General features: G+C 23.5%; 2 protein-coding genes across 4 annotated transcripts in view; one reads left to right on the top strand and one right to left on the bottom strand.

The window, feature by feature from the left end:
- LOC129611594 (LON peptidase N-terminal domain and RING finger protein 1) overlaps nucleotides 1-19,658 on the bottom strand; it is a 109,017-nt gene that overhangs the window by 46,787 nt on the left and 42,572 nt on the right. The gene's annotated exons all lie outside the window — the stretch shown is intronic.
- On the top strand, nucleotides 10,569-11,684 carry LOC129611595 (larval cuticle protein A2B). Its single transcript, XM_055524805.1, has 2 exons — nucleotides 10,569-10,618; nucleotides 10,787-11,684. The coding sequence occupies exons 1-2, from the start codon at nucleotides 10,604-10,606 to the stop codon at nucleotides 11,378-11,380; spliced, it is 609 nt and encodes a 202-aa protein (XP_055380780.1). The 5' UTR covers nucleotides 10,569-10,603; the 3' UTR covers nucleotides 11,381-11,684.

Raw genomic sequence — 19,658 nt, 5'->3', positions numbered from 1 at the left:
TGTAATATATAATAGATATAATCATATAATAATTTTAAATTAATATTTCATGAACAATTATTACAATTATTTTACCTGTATCGAATTCTAATTAAATATTGGCTGTACAAATATAATTTAATAAGAGAAAAATATTTCATTTTAGACCACACGAGTTGAGAAAAAAAAGTAAATAGTATAACAATTCAATTGTTAGTATTATGACAATAATTATTATGTACATATATATGTATGTAGTTATTTCCTTCATTTGAGCGTAATATCAATATTTATTGTACTACTTAATAAACTATGTACTTAATGTAAATTTAAAACATAATTATCACACGTACGTCATAAAATGTACCGTGTTTATGTATACATATATGTATGTATATGTATATGAAATTAAATATTATGTAGGTATTTTTAAAAAGCATAATGTTATATTTATTATTTACTCTATAAATAATTAATTTATATGAATAAATAAAAAATGTAGTTTCATCAACAATAGCTTTCCGTTTCATCATTTTAAATTATATCGCGAAATTTAAATAATTATTATAATTGATTCATCGCCATATAATTACCACCATATTCATTAAAAATGTTACGCAATCATGACATTTTTAAAATTCTAATTAAAAATAAAGCAAATAAAAAAAAAGAAACAAAAATCATCGAAAATATGATTCAAATTTAGAATTTAAAAAAATCACAAAATTTCAATTCTAGCTCTAGAGAGAGACAGGCATTCCATCCAAATTACATCGCACTTCAGTAAAGCAAAAAAGAACAAATCAACAAAAAAAATAGAACCAAATTTAGAATCTGATAAAAAAACAAAATAATAATAAAAAAAATGTGCTGTTTATCTCTTTCTCTCATTTTCCTCTTTTTCTGTTTCTACTCGATTTACTCTAATTATAATAAATTAATTATAAATGCTCATATAATTTAGAAGTTTGAAAAAAATAGAAAACAGTGACCTGTTATATTAACTGTCATAACAGTCATAATAAGTTAAGTATGAGAACAAAAAATTAAAGTATAACAAACACGGCAACTCATTTTAACTTCGTTTTCGTTTCGTTACGGTTATTTTATTCACAAACAAATCAATTTTATCCCCCATTTTTTATTTTGTGATTTTAATTATAATTTTTTTATTACAATGCCAAAATGAACAAAAAAAAATATAAATTTAAATAATAAAGACGTAAAGACTACAACAAAAAAACAAAAAAAAATTTGCAAATTTTATTTTAATTATTTTCCATTACTGCCAATTAGAATACCTAATAAGATTTAAGCAAAATGATAAAATGAAACCCGAAAAATAAGGGCAATTTTGTATTTTTTTATTAAATGAAAATTGTGCAAAATTTAAAAATTTTTGAAAGCTATAAAATATTAGGCCACACATTTGAATATTAGACCTCTATAAATAGAAACTACAATTAAGAGCATATAGTTACTGTTGCACGGACAAGGTGTACTTGATAGTAATTGCTATAATAATAGTTATTACTTAATTATGTTTAAATATTCAGTTTGTAAAGAGGTTCTTACACACAACTCTGTAATCATTTTTGAAAGAATATGTGTTACACTCATTGTTGTAAAAGGAACAAAGCCAATTGTATAATAGAAATTATTTACTCTTGCATTAAGAATAGGTTTTTGAGAAATTCAAACTTAAACGTTGATTATAATCACGTTATAAAATTATAAATTGTAAGGTATGAAACAACTTAGTATGATATCGAATCTTGGTACGAGTGTCAAACAAATTGTACAAGGAATTCAAAAATTTAAAATAATTTTTTGAGAAAATAGATAAAGTTTCATTTTTGTGTCTGCTAATTCAAATTGTCGAAAGCTTTTAATTTTATCTTAAACACTTATTGTTGAGATTGAACTCTCATTTATCAAACTAAGCCATCCATAAGCTCATATTATAAAACACAATCCCTAAATTCTTATACGTTTTGTATAACATATAAGAAACTCATTGTTGTTATAAATTCTTTTAGGTTATGTTCGATCTACATATATTTTCTAGAAAATTAAAATTTATCTATAAATGAAACGAGTAGCTGATATTATTCTAAATGATTTTCCATAAATAGAATAAAAAACGAAAATAAATTTAAAAAATAAAAACAAAAATTAAAGGCAAACGCAAAAAGAAAAAAAAAATTATAATTTGCGTTCTAAACGCCAAACAAACCAACCCAATCACCCCGAAAAAACAACAAAAAGCTTTAAAATTTTTTTTTTCTGCTTTCTTTTCATATTTGCTTTTTTTTCTTATTTTTTTTTTTATTTAATTTTTACCCTATTACGTAAAAAAGTTTTTTAAAGGACTTTTATTTTTTTTTTTGGTCTTTATTATTTTCATTTTAAATTCCGAAATGGCAATGAACTTTTAGGTGGTGTTGTTATGTATTATTTGCTCTTTTTTTTTTGAGTCGGTTTTTTCTCAGTGTATATGTGTGTATGTACAATAAATTATTTTAAATAAAAATTACTTAGTAAAAAAGATGAGCTCATCAGTTTTCTCATCCCAAAAGAACAAAATTTTAATAAATTTTTTAAACAAACACACTTAGGTAGTAATAAATAATTTAACCAAAAAAATAAAATAAAAGAGAAATGGAAAATTTTTTTTTTCTATCACCACATTTGAATTTTAGTTCAAACACCAAATAACCTTCACCTCACAAGTCACAACACAACAGAACACAAGCAAATATTTAAAGTACGTATAATCAGACTTAAAATAATAACAAAAAGAAGAAAACAAAAAATTATAAACACACACAATAATCATGAGACAACCGAATGCACATATCTTTTTTTTGTTAAACCAATACTACCCCTTTCAATCGTCCTCTAACCCCCAAAATTTTTTATCTACATATACATACTTTCTTTTCTTTTTTATCGCCCACTCATGCGTAAGCTTTACGTACGTGATTATGAAATTCTAAAAATAAAAATAAAAAAAAAAAATTCACACCATCGTTGACGGCGATAACATAAAATTAGAATAGGTAAAAAATTTTCTTATTTATGGAAAATTATTAAATTTTTATTGAAATTTTAAATAACTAGAGGGGAGGAGAAGCGCAAAGAAGAGGTGTGCATAGAAAATTTATTTTTGGTTTTAATATACGAGTAATGTCAATGAATTGTAATTTTTAAAAAAAATTCAAGTTCAAGAAAAAAAAATTTCAAGTGTTTTTAAATTTAAAAATTAAGAAATATCACCTGAGTATACATAGATCTAATTGGGAAGACAAAAATTTCATTATTTCTTCTATTTCTAGAAACTATATAAGTATGTTATTATTATTAAAATTTTATAATTTACAGTAATTTTTAATAATATTCAAACTCCGAATTTATTTGATTTACTCCGAAAAATAATTGTAATTTCAAATGATTGGAAAGTCGAAATCGCAGAGGTTTTTTTTTTAATAATAATTGGTGAAGTAAGCATCAGAATTGAAAATTTTAATTTTTTGAAAATATACATATAAATGTACCGGAATTGGAAGCGGAACATTTGCCGCAATTCAAAATTTATATCAAACTGACTTTAGAAAAGAAATCAAAGGAACGTAATTTTGGAGATGATATAGAACTACCATGGACATACATAGATAATATTTCAGTACCATATCAAAAATCGTTACTATTAAATAGCACATAACCTAGATGGTTTCAGGATATAGAATAGTGAAATTTGTAATTTTAGCAAAAAAAGTGAGGCGAATCATAAAATACAATATTCGACTCAATTCTCTGAACATTATTAAATTGCATTACTAACCAATAATTAAATTCTAATTCGTTTAGTAAACTTTGTACGAGTAATATTACGGTACCAGTCACATTTGAATATCAAGATTTTTACTTTAAAACTTAAATTCGGGTAATGCCGCTATGCAGAAATGCAAAGTGTTTTCGAATTCCGAATCCTTTCTAAATATGTAAATCGAAAATAACTGAATAAAAATATTAATATTTTAAAGCTGAAATATTAAGCAATTTCTAGTTCTTTTAATTTTAAGATTAATGTCACAATTATGTTAGAATAAACGATAGTATATACAATACTAAGTTCACTTTCTTCAATCCACGGTATCCAATATCCACGGTATTCAATTACCGCCAGCGAATTTTTATTTAAAAAAAATATAAAAAATTACCAAAACAAATTCAGAATTAAATTCAAAAGCATTTGAATCGAAAAAAATTTTTAAATTGCTTCTTATAAATTTTGAGAGGTCATACACACTAAACCTCAAGGTTTCGAAAAATTCAACAAACTCTTGGTATGTACCTTTAATCTGTATATAATTTCTTATTTTATTAATATATTAGCATACTATATGCATAAATATAGAAATATTAAATTTATAACACACACATATTGACCTTTACAAATTAATACCGAACAATATGAATAGAATGAAAAGTCCTTGAATAGTTTATTGAACTAAAAAAAAAAATGACCAAATAAATTCTATTTATTTTTTTTTCCCCCATTATTTTTAATAATCTTTGACAATATAAAAATGAATATAAAAATAAATTAACATATTACTTTTTTATACATGCAATATTGAATTTTTAAGGCACATGAAATATCCAAAAAGAAATTTTCAAGAGTACATGCTAATGGTTATGGTATATAGGTACATAATAACAATATTGATGGGAATAGTGGAATAATTTAAATTATAATTCTATTAATCCAAGTACCTATCTACTGTATGTATGTATATCCAGTATAGTTATACTTATGCATATATAGTACACAATTTAAATATACCTAAAATTTTTCTTCCGAAGCACTTAGATTCTCACGTTTACCCATAGGATCTTTTGTGATTTCAATCCCCACCTACATTAGAACTATTTCTATGCCCATAACAAATGACAAAAAATCTACAACGAGACCTCCATCGAGGTCACAAAGCCCCTTCTAAAGCATTTTACTCACAGGCAAGCCAACGTCTTGCATTTACACAATAAATACTCCACCGTTTAAGTTACTACGAGACTTGGCAAATTTTTAATTTTATAGCTAAGATCATTTAAATGTAAATATTTTAGGTAAAACTAAACATATTAAGTGTGTACGTATGTAACATAACTATGTTTGTACATAAATTTAATCGACTTGAAATTGACTGTGCTAAATACGCGAATTTGTCAAAAGTATAAAAAATTATTGTGATAATTTATATTAAAATTGTACACTGTCAGTGCTGTACAATATTGCCATTGCATAACAAAAAAAAAAAAAAAATGTCGAATAAATCCATTTGCCATACATGAAATTAAATATACTGGCGAACTCATTAGCTCAAGAGAATTTCAAAAATTTTACCAATTCACCATGTAATTTATTCTAATCCTATAATCTACGATTTAAAGAAATTTTTCCAAAAGCAAAGCTTATACCAGAAAATTAGGAATTATACCTACACAAATAAATTTATTAAAATAATTTCTCTGATTAAAATAATAATAAAAATGTTATTAATAATCAAAAACATAATTCACAGTCTTTAAACTATTATGTAATCTCTATAAAGCTTTAATTTTAAAGAAAAGTCCAAAGGTTTTTTTTATTTTTTGTGAAATTTTTAAAAACTTATCAACTAACAATAAATATTCACATACACACACAGACACCTAAAATAATATAGAAATTAAGAACGTCCAGTATTTGTGTCTGCTCCCAATTTACTTTGCATATTAAAATTAAAATAAAACTTAATCAGCAGCAACTTAAACAAAACAATCAAAAATTGAATTGAATTCGCTAAAATTCGACAAAAAAAAAAAAACCAAATTCATGTCCTCATTTAACCTTGATTAAAAGTCATCAAAATATTATAAAAAAATAAAATAAAATTTCTATACTAATTTTATTTTTTTATTCAATTTTATTCTTAATAATTTTTTTTGTATTATTTTCCATATTTAAAGGCTCATTGACTGCTATACAGACTAAGGAATAAATATTTTCGGAATATCAAATAGAAAAGAAAAAAAAAACACCAAATAACAACAAAAATATTTTTTTTTTTCCTTTTTTATCGCTTTATATAAGAAAAATAAAAATTATAAGCGATATTAAAAAGTTCTAAATAAAAACAAACAGAACAAAGAGAGAAAAATAAAAAACAGAAATAAATGAACACCACAAGTTATTGACCGGGGTAAAATCGCGAAAGTAAAATAATGACAAACAAAACAAGCAAAAAAAAAAGAAAAAACCATCATCGAAAATTTCAACGATTTGGTTTTGGGCTCGTCAATAAAACACATACAAAGTGAAGAAAGAAAAAAAAAGAATATTAAAAATAAGAAACAAAAAAATACCAAAAAGCACTGGTAATCTGCAAACGACCTTGACTCTTTTATTGTTGTTATGTTCTTTACTGCTTGTCAGTTGATTTTAACCCAAGAAAACAACAACAAAAACGAATACCACAACGAAAAAAAAAAGCACCGATAAAAAAATAAAATTCCCAAATAAATTCTGAGCATATGTAAAGATGTATGTACATATATAAATATTAACGAATATCGTATGTTATTATGTGCATTATATGTATATATATAGTTTATTTATTGTACATATGTAAGTACATAATATGTAGGTGAGCATGTTTGATATAACAAAAATAGCACTTAACTGTGATAAAAAAAAAAAAAAGAATTTCACTACTTATTTAAATTTTTTTTTCTTATTTCATATACAGTTGAACCTTTTTTGATTTGATTTCGAAGAGTTGAAGAGAAAGAAGATGAGTGAGAAGAGAAAATGCGTTATAATTTTTCAAAATTTCGAAATTAAATTTAAAATTTAAAATTCAATTATGACACGTCATGTGATTACAAAATTATGACATAAGTGACTGCAGAAATTTCCGTCTAATCTGAATATAGGTTAAATCATTAACGAATGTAGTCAATTTACCAACTCAAATAGGGATTTATTCAATTATCAATTTTACCAATTAAAATATTATAAAAATTAAATTCTATTTAGAAATAATTACAAAATATGTATTGTATGTAAGTACTGCATTATGGAATTGTAGTATTTGTAATAAATTCTTTGGCATAGGTAAATTTCAATTTTGACAGATTAATATATTTCATTCTACTGTCATTTATTTATGGAAATCTATTTTTAATTTCATAAATGTTATTAACAAAATTTAGAATTTTCAATTAATTTTTAATAATAATTATAAAAATTTTCAATAATTATACATTTGAAATAAATTTGACATTTTATGCGATAAAAATAATGAATTATTTGCATATGCTGTATTGCATTTGCATAATAAAAATTTATAAAATGATGAATGCTTTAAAGAGTTTTAGAATTTATGTTAAGTTTTTAATTTGAAGGAGATTACAAATATACAAACATATTCAGAAATTAAAGTACATATGTATGTATATTTGTTATATTAAAATGAAGTTTCACTGTACTCGTATGCATTCTAAATTTATTTTCAAATATTTGTGTTAAATGTTGATAGCATGGTTTATATCTGAAAATTTTTTGCAACTATACAATGAAATTGTTTAATATTTTTAGGAAGTCCAGTTCCCACGAAATACCAACCAGCCATATATAAAAATAGATATTGGATATGAATGCATAATATGTATGTATGTAGATATGTGTACATACATACTAAAAACTATAAAGAAAAAATTCAAACAGTTGACTGTTCAATTTCTATTTCAAATGAACACGACCTTAAAAAAATCAAAGAAGCCGCTTCACATTGATTTAAGTTTTCACTCCGTTCCGTTCATTTTGATGGACAATTAAAATAAGTTAACAAAATTTTTTTTTGCTTTTATTAGACTAGAACTAAAAGAATTTGGTGTATGTATGTATGTATGTATGTAGGTAAAATAAATTATAGAAATTTGAGACATCCAAATGACGTAGCATTACACACAACACTTTGAATTCAAAATTTGCCGTAAATATTGTGATACGCTTTTAATACACAATTCAGCTTACACATAGATTCTAATTGCTGAATTGAGAAGTAATGCAGTGTGATACGTCTGTGTTACGTACATAGAAACACCATTCTCGCAATAATTTAATTTGAAATTAAAGTTGAAAATTTTATTAATGAAAATTTTAGTAAGACTTTAAAGTGCCACAGCAAATTATTAGGTTTTTTACGGGGAAATCTGCATTTTTTTTATATGTAGATTTTCAAATTATAAGTATGTAGTTTCCGTCCTATATAACTAATTAATTTTCTACCTGTAACAGTTTATTCATTTTACTTACTACCGTTTTCTCATTTGTATGATGTTGACGTTTGCGGAAACAAGAAATAAAAAATAACGATAAAAAATTTTTGTTTCACAAGTGTGGAATATTTTGGCATTTTTCTTTCAGGTTCGAGAGTTTTAATTTTTTTTTTTTATTTTATTAACAAAAAAAAAAAAATAATTTAAAATTTTGCTTGTGGGTGAAAGTACAGAAATTTTAAGTTTTACGACTTTTATGATGGCTCGAGAGCTGACCATAGTTTAGGATAATTTTATTTATGCCAAACTTAAAATGTTATTAACAAGGTCCTTCAGATAAATTTGTTCATTGAAAACCATAAAAGTTTCTAAATTTACCAACATTAATATGAAATTTTTAGCGTAATTCTCGATATCTTCATAAGGATGTAACAACAACTGCACTAAAATTAATCTAGTAATTCAAAAGTTCATCTATTGTAAAACGGTAAAATAAATGTTAAGCTAAATTAATTAGTATTGTGATATTGCGCATAGGTATTCCATAAAATATTCGAATACATCACTAAACTATTTTCACTTGTACATTACTCGCCTACATTTTAAAAAGCAGATACCTCGGCAACATTAAAATTCGAAATGTAACAAGATGTTTATATTTACATATTCATTGTCCTTATACATATATGAACAAAAGTAAAAAAAATTGAACTTGTTTTTGATCTAGGTAGGACACTTATCCCATAATAAAAATGGGAATATAACAAATCAACAACTTCCAAAAAGATTCGACACACGCAGACCTTACTCAATCTAGTCTTATCATGAGATAGTTTCTGAAATCCTGTTGATAATTCTTTCTATTGAGAAGTAAAAAGAAGCTTGTATAAAGTACCCTTTTCTTCCCGGTATCGAAATATTTTCTTGTTCATTTAAGAACTATAACCAATCACATGAGGTTTCTTTCTATTTATCATGGCTTTTCAATATTGTAGTTGCTTTCAAAATAAAGTTCGGCTTTTGTTTATACACTTATTATTCTCAAGGGTAATTTGCCACAGAATACCAAACGGCATCCAACAATTGCATTTTGGTGGTTCGATACTACCTTAAAATCTACACCAATAATAATATTTTGGCTTAAAATAGATTAATTCTTTCAATTTATGCAGTCAGCGAATTTCAATCACATAAATCTGAAAACCTACACGTAAAACCTTGAAAACCTTTGAAAAGATCAAATCGTGTAACGTCTTGTAATTAATTAATTAATCCCTTCACTTTATACATACATACATTTATAAACACTAATTTGGTACCTAATATGCAATTTGTGTTTTATTTATAATTCCTTCAAAATCAATCAATATTCGAGGTCAAACAATTGCATTTTAATCACTTAATTTATAATTTCCAACATAAAAAATGTATTTCACATATTAAAGAAAAATTTTTTTAATGCAATTTTATAATTTTGGACACAAAATATTACAAAATTTATTTTTAAAAATTCAATAAATTCTGAACTAAATGTAAAGTATTTATAATAAAACGAATAATATATTTAAAACGCCTTGAAAACCTGTCAACACGTCACCATCATCCAATTCCAAGTAAAAATAAAAAAAAATTTATTACAAAAAATTAAAATTATATTCTGAATTTGTCATTTCACATTACTTACATACACACGTATGTACATTTATTGATTATAATTCTTCGCAATTAAATGCCAAATTATAAAAAACCATCATGTTTAAATAAATATTTTAAAGTGGCCAAATTAAAACCTAATTTTGTTCACCACTTATTCGCATATTTTTTCGTGTGTTTTCTTTCATTGCTTTTAAAATGCATTCAAAGCTCGCGCGTACTCTTTTTTTTTTTTTTTTTCTTTTATAGTCTTTGCTATTATTATGATTTCTTTAAGTAAAAACTTATGATTTTGGAATAGTTAATTTTTTTTTTCTATATATGTATGTATGTATATTGTGCTTATTTGTCTTGCCTTGCACATATAGCCTTACCCGATTTTCGTGATTTGAATTCAATTTCAGGAATTTTTAAATTTGAATTTTAACTTCATTCCATACTTAAATTTTAGTTGAAAACTTACGACATTTCCAAACCCTGTCTATGAATCCAAAAGCAAAAAAAAAAAAAAGAAAAATTGAAATTTCTCCATGGTATAAAAACGAATCAAAATTTGAATTGTTATATCAGTTTTGTGTTAACACAACAAATAGTAAGAAGTTACTAACTTTTTTTGTTCAAAAACAAATCCTTTAAGCAAACAATGTATTCACTTATTGTAAGTAAATAACAATTTTTGGAAATAATTTCACTTAAACGAAAACAAAGCGAATACTAAAATTGGATTACTTAAAAATTGTCAAAAAAATTTTGTGCCTAAAATACTTTCACAATATATTCGAAGAAAATGGTGTGTTTTCATCATAAATTTTAAATTAAATTTCAGATTGCTGTTATCTCAACATTGGCTTACACCTCAAATGGTGCTGTATTACATGCTGCTCCATTTGCAGCAGCACCAGCTCCATTACTTGCAAGATATACTGCTCAACCACTTTTAGCTGGACCAGCTTCAGTTTTAGCTGCCGGACCTGCACCAATTGTTCATCATGCTGCCGCACCATTAGTTCATGCTGCCGCACCAGCACCAATTTTAAGAGCTGCACCTGTTGTTGCTGCAGCCCCAGCACCAATTGTTAGAGCTGCTCCAGTTGTTGCAGCACCAGCACCAATTCTAGCTCGTACTGAAATAATTGATGCTCATCCACAATATCAATTTGCTTATGATGTTCAAGATGCTTTAACTGGTGATTCAAAAACACAAGAAGAAACTCGTGATGGTGATATTGTTAGAGGATCATATTCATTAATTGAAGCTGATGGTTCAAGACGTGTTGTAAATTATTATGCTGATCCAATAAACGGTTTCAATGCTGTTGTACAAAAAGATGTACCAGTTGCTGCTCCAGTTGTTGCTGCAAGAGCTCTTCCTGTACCATCAAAAGTTGTTGCTGCACCAGCCCCAATTGTTGCCGTTTAAATATTTTTTTTTTTAGAAAAAACAATTAAGAAACAACACTGTTATTAATCAGCACACATCTACATATATATATGGGTGATTTACAAAATCACTTCATATATAATAGCTTCTTCCTTGTATATAGAAATTTTTGGACTGACTTTTATTTTATGGATGATATTTTTTGATATGTATAATATGTATATTTGCAAAAGGTGGGACACTAGGTGAATTTTTAGTTCATAATTTTGGTCTTCCATAAGGATAACACAATAGTGTAATAATTTAAGTGACTGCCATTGTAAAATAACAAAAAAAGCAAAAAAAAAAACTAAAGTAATTCTTATCTATTTGCCATTGTTTTCATTTAATTGTATTTTTAAATTTATTTTTACTTTTGTTGAAAAAAAAAAGATTTAATTAAAAAAAAATTCGAAAAGTTTTTTAATTCAAAATTTTCTAAATTTAAAGTTTCAAACAGCTTTTAAAAAAATGAGGACAGCAAAAAGGAAATCTAAGAAAGATTTGTGAACATTTACAAATACATATGTCTCAAAATAAAAAAAAAAATCGGAAAAAAAATTTACAAATTCGGAGTTATATAGAAAATTTTATAATTTCATTTAAATTTGAAAAAAAAAGAAAAAAATTAAAAACAATTTCATAAATAATCCAATAAAAATTTATTCAAAATTCGAAAAAAATCGTTTCCGAAAGTTTCCGAAAATTTTCGGAATTAATTAAAATATTTAAAATTGTGTTCAAAATTTTCAATATTGTTCCATTTAATAAAATATAAGTTAAAATTTATAATTTAATTACTCCGAAATGTAATACAACAATTCCGAAAATGTATATAAACGAAAGAAATAACAAACAAAATACTTGTTATTCATACGATAATGCGAAATTACTTTCACTTTAATAACAAATAAATATTATTAAAAAAAAAATACCTAAATAGATTTATCAATAAAAAAAAATATACTTATAATATATTGTTTACACATTAAATCAATATTATTGTTCTTTCAATGACATAATGTCATTTAACTTTACCTCTCTCTTATGATAACAATATTATACCTAAATAGTAATTTTAATAATAAACTAAACTCAATATAATAAAGATATCGATAATCTGCAATAAAAATTTCAAAATTCACAGAGGGATAGCACAAAAAAAAAATAAAAATCTTCTGATAAAAGAAATTGAGTAAATAATATAAAAAATAATAAATATTAATAAATAAAACTCATTTAGAAATTTATTTTAATAAAAAAAAAAAATTTTATTTATTTGATTATATGAAAAAAAAGATCACTGAATACATCACCAGACATTATGACGTCTTTAGGTAATTTCATGGAAAATTTGAAATTATAAAAATATTAAAATGAAAAAATATAAAATAAGAAATTAAGTACTTATATGTGTTATACATTTAGAACTATAAATTTGACAAATTAAATTTTTTTCATAATACTTTCTACATTTTACAATATAATAATTTTTTATTAAGTATAATAAACTAAAAATATATAACAATCATTAAAATTTACAAGAATTTAATTTTTAAAATTAAATAATTAAATATTTTACAGTATTACATCAAACTATTATATTTAATATTAACATTTTACATTAACATTTTACAATTATCTCTATTGTATATACTTATAAAATAAATAATTGCATTTAATAATTTAATTTAATTCAATTTTTTATTATGAAATATTACACTTAATGAAATACACATTACATAATATTAGATAATATTATTTAAGTATATTAAAATTTTTTATTCTATTATAACTTATATACAAAAATGAATTTTTATCGGTCTTCTAAATGTTCTGTGGCAACAAGGAAAACCCGTGTATAATTCAATTTAACACAAAATCGAGATATTACCTTATTTGAATTCTTCATATTTAAATTTATAATCCAACAAAATTTCATTTAATTTGGAACAATCCAAATTGCTCAAATCGGAATTGAGAAAAATACCATAGGGAATTTATTGATTCATTAAGAGTATTTATAATAAAATATAGGTTAATTGAAAAATACTTTAAAAATTACTCTAGTCATAAGTAAATAGAAATTATAGACTTAAATTCTACCGATTCGATCGTCATAATTTGACATAATATCAAACGTACGTATATTAATTTACTCAAAATAACTTAATTTCAACTTAAGTCATTTTCTCTTATTTTCAGAGTGTCATCATATTCAATTTTACTGTTGTAATACTATATGAAAAGTTGTCAATCAGTTACCTTATATCACTTATACTCACATACATAAATGTATACGTAAATATTATGTCATATTCAAATAATAAAATATAATATCTAAGTTAGTATATAATTTATTAAATAAGTAATTTGAGTACATAAGAATATCATATTATTATTTTTGAAGATAACAAAACAATTTTTATATATGTATGTATGTGAAATTCTTTTATGTAATAAAGCTCATATTTTTATAATAAATTTCATTTTTGTAAATAATAAAATTTCAAATATAAGTGGTAGGTACTTTAAATTATAATTATTTAAGTACTTTTAAAGTGAATGAACGATTAATTAAATTTTAATCGTACTAGATACAGATTTTTTTTTTATTTTTAAATTAATTAATTATTATATTTAATTTAATATTATTCGTTGAACTCGTTACGTCAAGTTCTTGTTGTTTGGATATTTTATATACAGTCTTAGATAATCTACAATATTTTCTAGAATGCCTTTTCTGAAGCGCATGTATTTAATTTAATAGCGTTTATAAAATTTCTTTGCAATATATACAATTCCATTATGTCAATAATTTTTAAGCATGAGGCATACATATATGTATGTATATTTGGAATTCCGAATAAATGAATAAATCAATCAAATAACTGACTCATATGGCACTTGTATAGAACATTCGTATTTTCTGATGATATCAAAATAAAATGCATTTTTAAAATATGTGCTTCTAAATTTTAAAATTATTCGAATAGCAAGCAATTTGTTATTATTTTATATGACCGTAATAGGTTTATGTATTCAGAAGCACTTATATGTCAAAATTATTTAAATATAATATGAATAATATAAAACAGGCATATTAACTGATCAATCATATTGCAGTTAGCAAAACAATTAAAACAATTATTATAGAAAAAAGAAATTATATCAAACATGAATTCGAAAGGAGTGAATGAGTTGCTGCAATATGTTATAATTATAGGTGTACATAAGCTCTTAAAACGATAAGTTTTACATTTTTATAACATTTGTTTTTTCTAGAAAATTTCATTGAGACTGAATGAGCGTTTTATTAGGGCTCAGATAGTCATGCAATTTTTAGTTTTCCAACAACTGTTTGATTGCTTTCATAGGATTATATTTAAGCGTGCACACATGAAACAGTATGATCGCATACAATCAAGCAATCAAACAATTTCTAATTCTTTATATATTTTAAAGCATTCGATTTGAATTGACGCAATTGTTCAGTTGATTAGATGTGCCCGCAACGAATTTATAATCAAGCAGTAATTACAATACTGAAAATTGTATGTATATCTAAACCCTTAGTGAGAGACGGCCATACAAAATTTTAGCTTAACTTTTGTATATTGTACAGTTTTTCGATATTATTAAATATAAAATTATTTTATAACTGTTATAACAATTCCGAAAATTTATTATCAATTTGATCTAAGTTGTATTGCTGCACGTAACACAATTGTAATTGAATTAACTCGAAAAAAAATATATATATTGAAAATTTTAAGAATTACTAAATTAAAATTTCAATTACATATGAACATTATGTTGTAATCTCATAAATATACTTGAAATTTGATGCATATATACATACAAACATACCCACATATAGTCAAGTAATATTGTAAATATTTAAATTGAATCTGAATTTAAAATTAAATTGACGTTATTCTTATACAATATTATTCAAATATGTGTTATACATTCCTATAATACCAAATGTAAAAAAAAAAAAAACAAAAACTATAGAAAAAATAAGAAATTTTACAAAATAACTAAAAATACATTTAGTTTTATTGTTTAGTAATCACTAACTATATTGCTAACCTTTTTATTTTTGTTTTCTCTTTCTTTACTTTTAATGTGTAGGTGCTTGTAGTTTACTACTCTATACTCCTATAAACATTTTCTGTAATTTGTTACGTACTTGTATACCTATATTTTGTAGTCGTACATATTATGTTGTACAAATGTACTAAATTTATTTTACATTTAACAACAATAACATTTTACATTCTTATTTAACTCCTCACATTAATTAGATCACGTTTTTTTCTTTTTTGTTTAATAAAAATCTACATTACTTAAAATAAATAATACAAAATTTTATAAAAGAAAAAAAAAAATGTTAAATAATATTATTGTAATTTTTTGTTGTTGAATAAGAAATAAATGCATACAAAGAAAAATAAAAAAATTATTTAAAGTTTTTTAAAAGTTTGACTGACTAAACAATAAATTAACTGTTAAATTAATTAAGTGAAGAAACGTTTAAATGCTTACACCATTATAAATTCAATCTAATGTACTAATAGCAGCCCCGAATCTACTATATATGCAAAGTAAGCATATTATGTAATCAGAGCAGGAAAACAGGGAAAATTTTAAAAGTACTGTTCATTGCCTTGAAATCGGAAGCAGCACACTTTTTGAAAATCACATAAGGCACCAAACAAATCAGAACCGAGCCTGACTACTAAGTGTTCATTGTACTGAATAAACAAAGTCAATTGCTGATATTTCTAAATTTTAAGTATAAATATATTAATTATTATAAATACGCAATATGATAAAATATTATTCTTGTTATTATACTAGAAATGCAAAATTAATATGGACACAATCCTTCCTATTCTTCGAATTAAGAACAAAATTATCTTCATTCATCATTTTTGAGCATTTTATATTTAAATAAAACTATTTATTCCAAACAAAATAGGAGCATACATTGTCTAATTCGAATTAAGTATTTCGACAATTGTGTACAAATTTCATTAAAATTCTGACAAACATCTGATTAATTTCAATATATATACACTCAAATAAATTATTCGTTGAAAATTAATAAGGCAAGGTATAATTGTATACATAACGTAAGCACTTAGGTTTTGATGAAATACACATTTGATACTCTTTGTTATATACGAGTACATACTCGTATACATGGTTATTACGTCAAAATAAAATAAAAATTTTATTTTTGCTCTATTATTACACCTTATTATGCCATCTTTATGTCAAAGTGTATATTTGTATATTAAATTAATTTTAATTTTTTTTTTTTATTATTATTTGTATTTACTTTTGCCATTTAATTTATTATAAAAGCATATAAGTAGATAATTATATATACCTAAAAATAAATTTGTTAAAGAAATGCTTAATCTTTGTGAAAAAAACATGAAAGAGTTCGGAAACCCAATATCATTTTTTGATGTAAATATATGTAGGTACATATTGAATTTATTTTAGAGCTTAATAATATTACATAAGCAAAAACATTGAATTAACTACAAGAATTGAATAAAGTTCTTGTATAAAAACGGCTTACGGAAGGAAATATTAAAATTAATTTTCTTGAGGTCAGTTTTGCCAAATAAATTGATCTACTAATTGAAACTGCAGAATCCAGCTTATAAATTCAGTACTAAATACCTACTGAATTGGGTTACAAATATTTTACAATATCTATACCTTTATAGCTGATTAATATACTCTCGAAATGAGGTCTTTGAAGCATTTACATTAAAGAGCTTATTTTTCCTGTTATACAATTAGAAAACTTCAATTCTGTTAATAAGTATAACTGACTTCAAAATCACAATAACCAAACTTTATACACCATTCAGCTTCATTGCTGAATCATGTAGCAATATACAACAGTACTATTGCAATTTTTAAATCAGGTATAGGTTTAGAGGACTTATAAATTTTAAAATCCTATATGATTTAAAGCCGAAAACTGTAAAAATTTTTAATATACTAATTATTTGTAATATGATAATTTTATATTAAAAATTCTTATGACATAATTCAAATAAAAACAAAAAAATTAATTTCAATTATAACTTTAATAAATAAATTGAATTTGCGGCTTAATAATGTTAATTTATTAAGAAAATTTTATAACAATATTACAAAAAAAAACAATATTATTAAACTATAATCTAAACATTTACGTGATTTTCATTTTACATATTTAAATAAGCTTGTAAATTATTATACAATATACTTAAATTATATAGAAAAAACAAAATAGAACAAAAACAATATCTATACTAACCTTTCTAATCAACAACCTCATATTTATATATTATGCAATAATTGCACATTTCTATATGTATGTATGTATGAATTTAAAAGTTAAATGACCATTTAGCGTTTATTTCTTTGGTTCTAGAAAACTTTAAGCTATATTACGTATATAAATTGTATATAATAAGTATTTAAATATGTATAATTTCTGTTATATCGTATTTATGACGTATATGCATAAATTGTCATATACTTATTATATTTTTTTAAATTCCAAGGTACATACATGCATATACAAACAAATAAAAAAAAAATATTCTCGGTTCAGAAGAAAAACAAAATTCTCAAAAAAAAAATTTAAATAAATTTTTTTCCTTAGAATTAGAATTTATTATAAGTATATTTTTTTGTAAAATGTCCTAAAAGAGAGAAAATTCTGAGTGAAATTGAAATTGTAAATTTGTAATTTGCATATACATACATATGTATGAATAGGTGTGCAACGTATATAGACATGTATGTGTGTGTTTTATATTGACTAATGTTTTCGTTCTTAGTTAATGTTATAAAATGTAAACAATTTATAGTTTAATTACAGTCGAATGAAAATTTTCAGTACAAATTTGAAAATTGAACACTCTTTGTAGTTTTGATGATTTTAAGTTTAAATACATTGGTGCAAATGCGTTCAAACTTAATTGTATAGACGCATATGTTGTGCCTTGCTACTTATACAACAATTTTGTTGAAAATATAATTGCTTAGTAATAATATAGTTTATCGAAAATTCCGATATGTATTATGTAAGTATTCAAGTTGCCGGTTTTTGGGAACTAAATTCTATTGAACCTTGCCAGTTAATTTCTATAACTTATATATATTTAGCAACATGTAACAATATTTTACGTAACCGAGATTTTCATATAAAATTTTATAATTTTTTATATATAGATCAAATATTGAAAACAGTATCAATTTTAAGTCAAACAACAATGATTTGAAATTTTTTGTGGGAAATTAAAATAGCTTTAGTATAAATATGCAAATTAGTAAATAAAGGCAAAATTAAGAAATCAAACATCGTTTGAACATCAAATTTTTGACAAATTTGTATCTAATCATACAAAACTCATATTAAAATTTGTTTGATATCCGAATTCCAGCAATAATCATTAAAAGTTTTGTATGACAATAAATATTATGTAGAGCAAGAAAAAAATAATTATTATTATTTTTAAAAAAAAAATGTGCATTTTACTGTTCAAATGGACTACACACACATTTATATACTCATTATAATTTGTGTACATATACAGAATATAAATATATTTTATATGCGTTGAAGCTTTTTAAAGTCAAGTTGACCGTTTTCACGTTTTTATTTTTCATATTTTATTTTATTTTATTTTTGTTTCTATTTTATATGCCATTTTTTTTTGTTTTGTTGCATAACAATATTCATCATATTTCTAGTTTATCATATCAAAATACACACAACAATAAACTTCATAACAATTAGAATATTTTTTTTGCGTTCTTTATTTTATTCTTATACAATCTACTATTATGTTAGTAACTTTTATGAAATTATTTTTATTTTTCATTTTAAATTGCTATTTTCGTTTTATTTTATGCATTTTTTTTTTTTTTTTGATATAACATGAGGTGAAGAGAAAATATTTGTGTTATAACAATGATATATGGAATGTTCTTATGAACATGAATGTACACATAATGTTTTTGTATATTAAACGCAATTTTTAAGAAAGGTTTTAATTCCATCAAAACGTTTGTTTGTGTTTTTTGCAAAAATGCAAATATTAATTTAATTTTGAATAATAATAAGAGTATTTAAGAACAAAATGGACAATTCAATAATGTAACATACTTAGATATAGAGTATTAAACTTTGAGAACTTAGCTGAAGCATTTCTATTATTGAATTAAAATTTCCATCACATTTAATGCCGGAAGT

The sequence above is a fragment of the Condylostylus longicornis genome, unplaced genomic scaffold (assembly GCF_029603195.1).
Source record: "Condylostylus longicornis isolate FDR11 unplaced genomic scaffold, ASM2960319v2 ptg000053l, whole genome shotgun sequence".
Taxonomy (NCBI): Eukaryota; Metazoa; Arthropoda; class Insecta; order Diptera; family Dolichopodidae; genus Condylostylus; species Condylostylus longicornis.
This window is presented reverse-complemented; position numbering and strand designations above follow the sequence as displayed.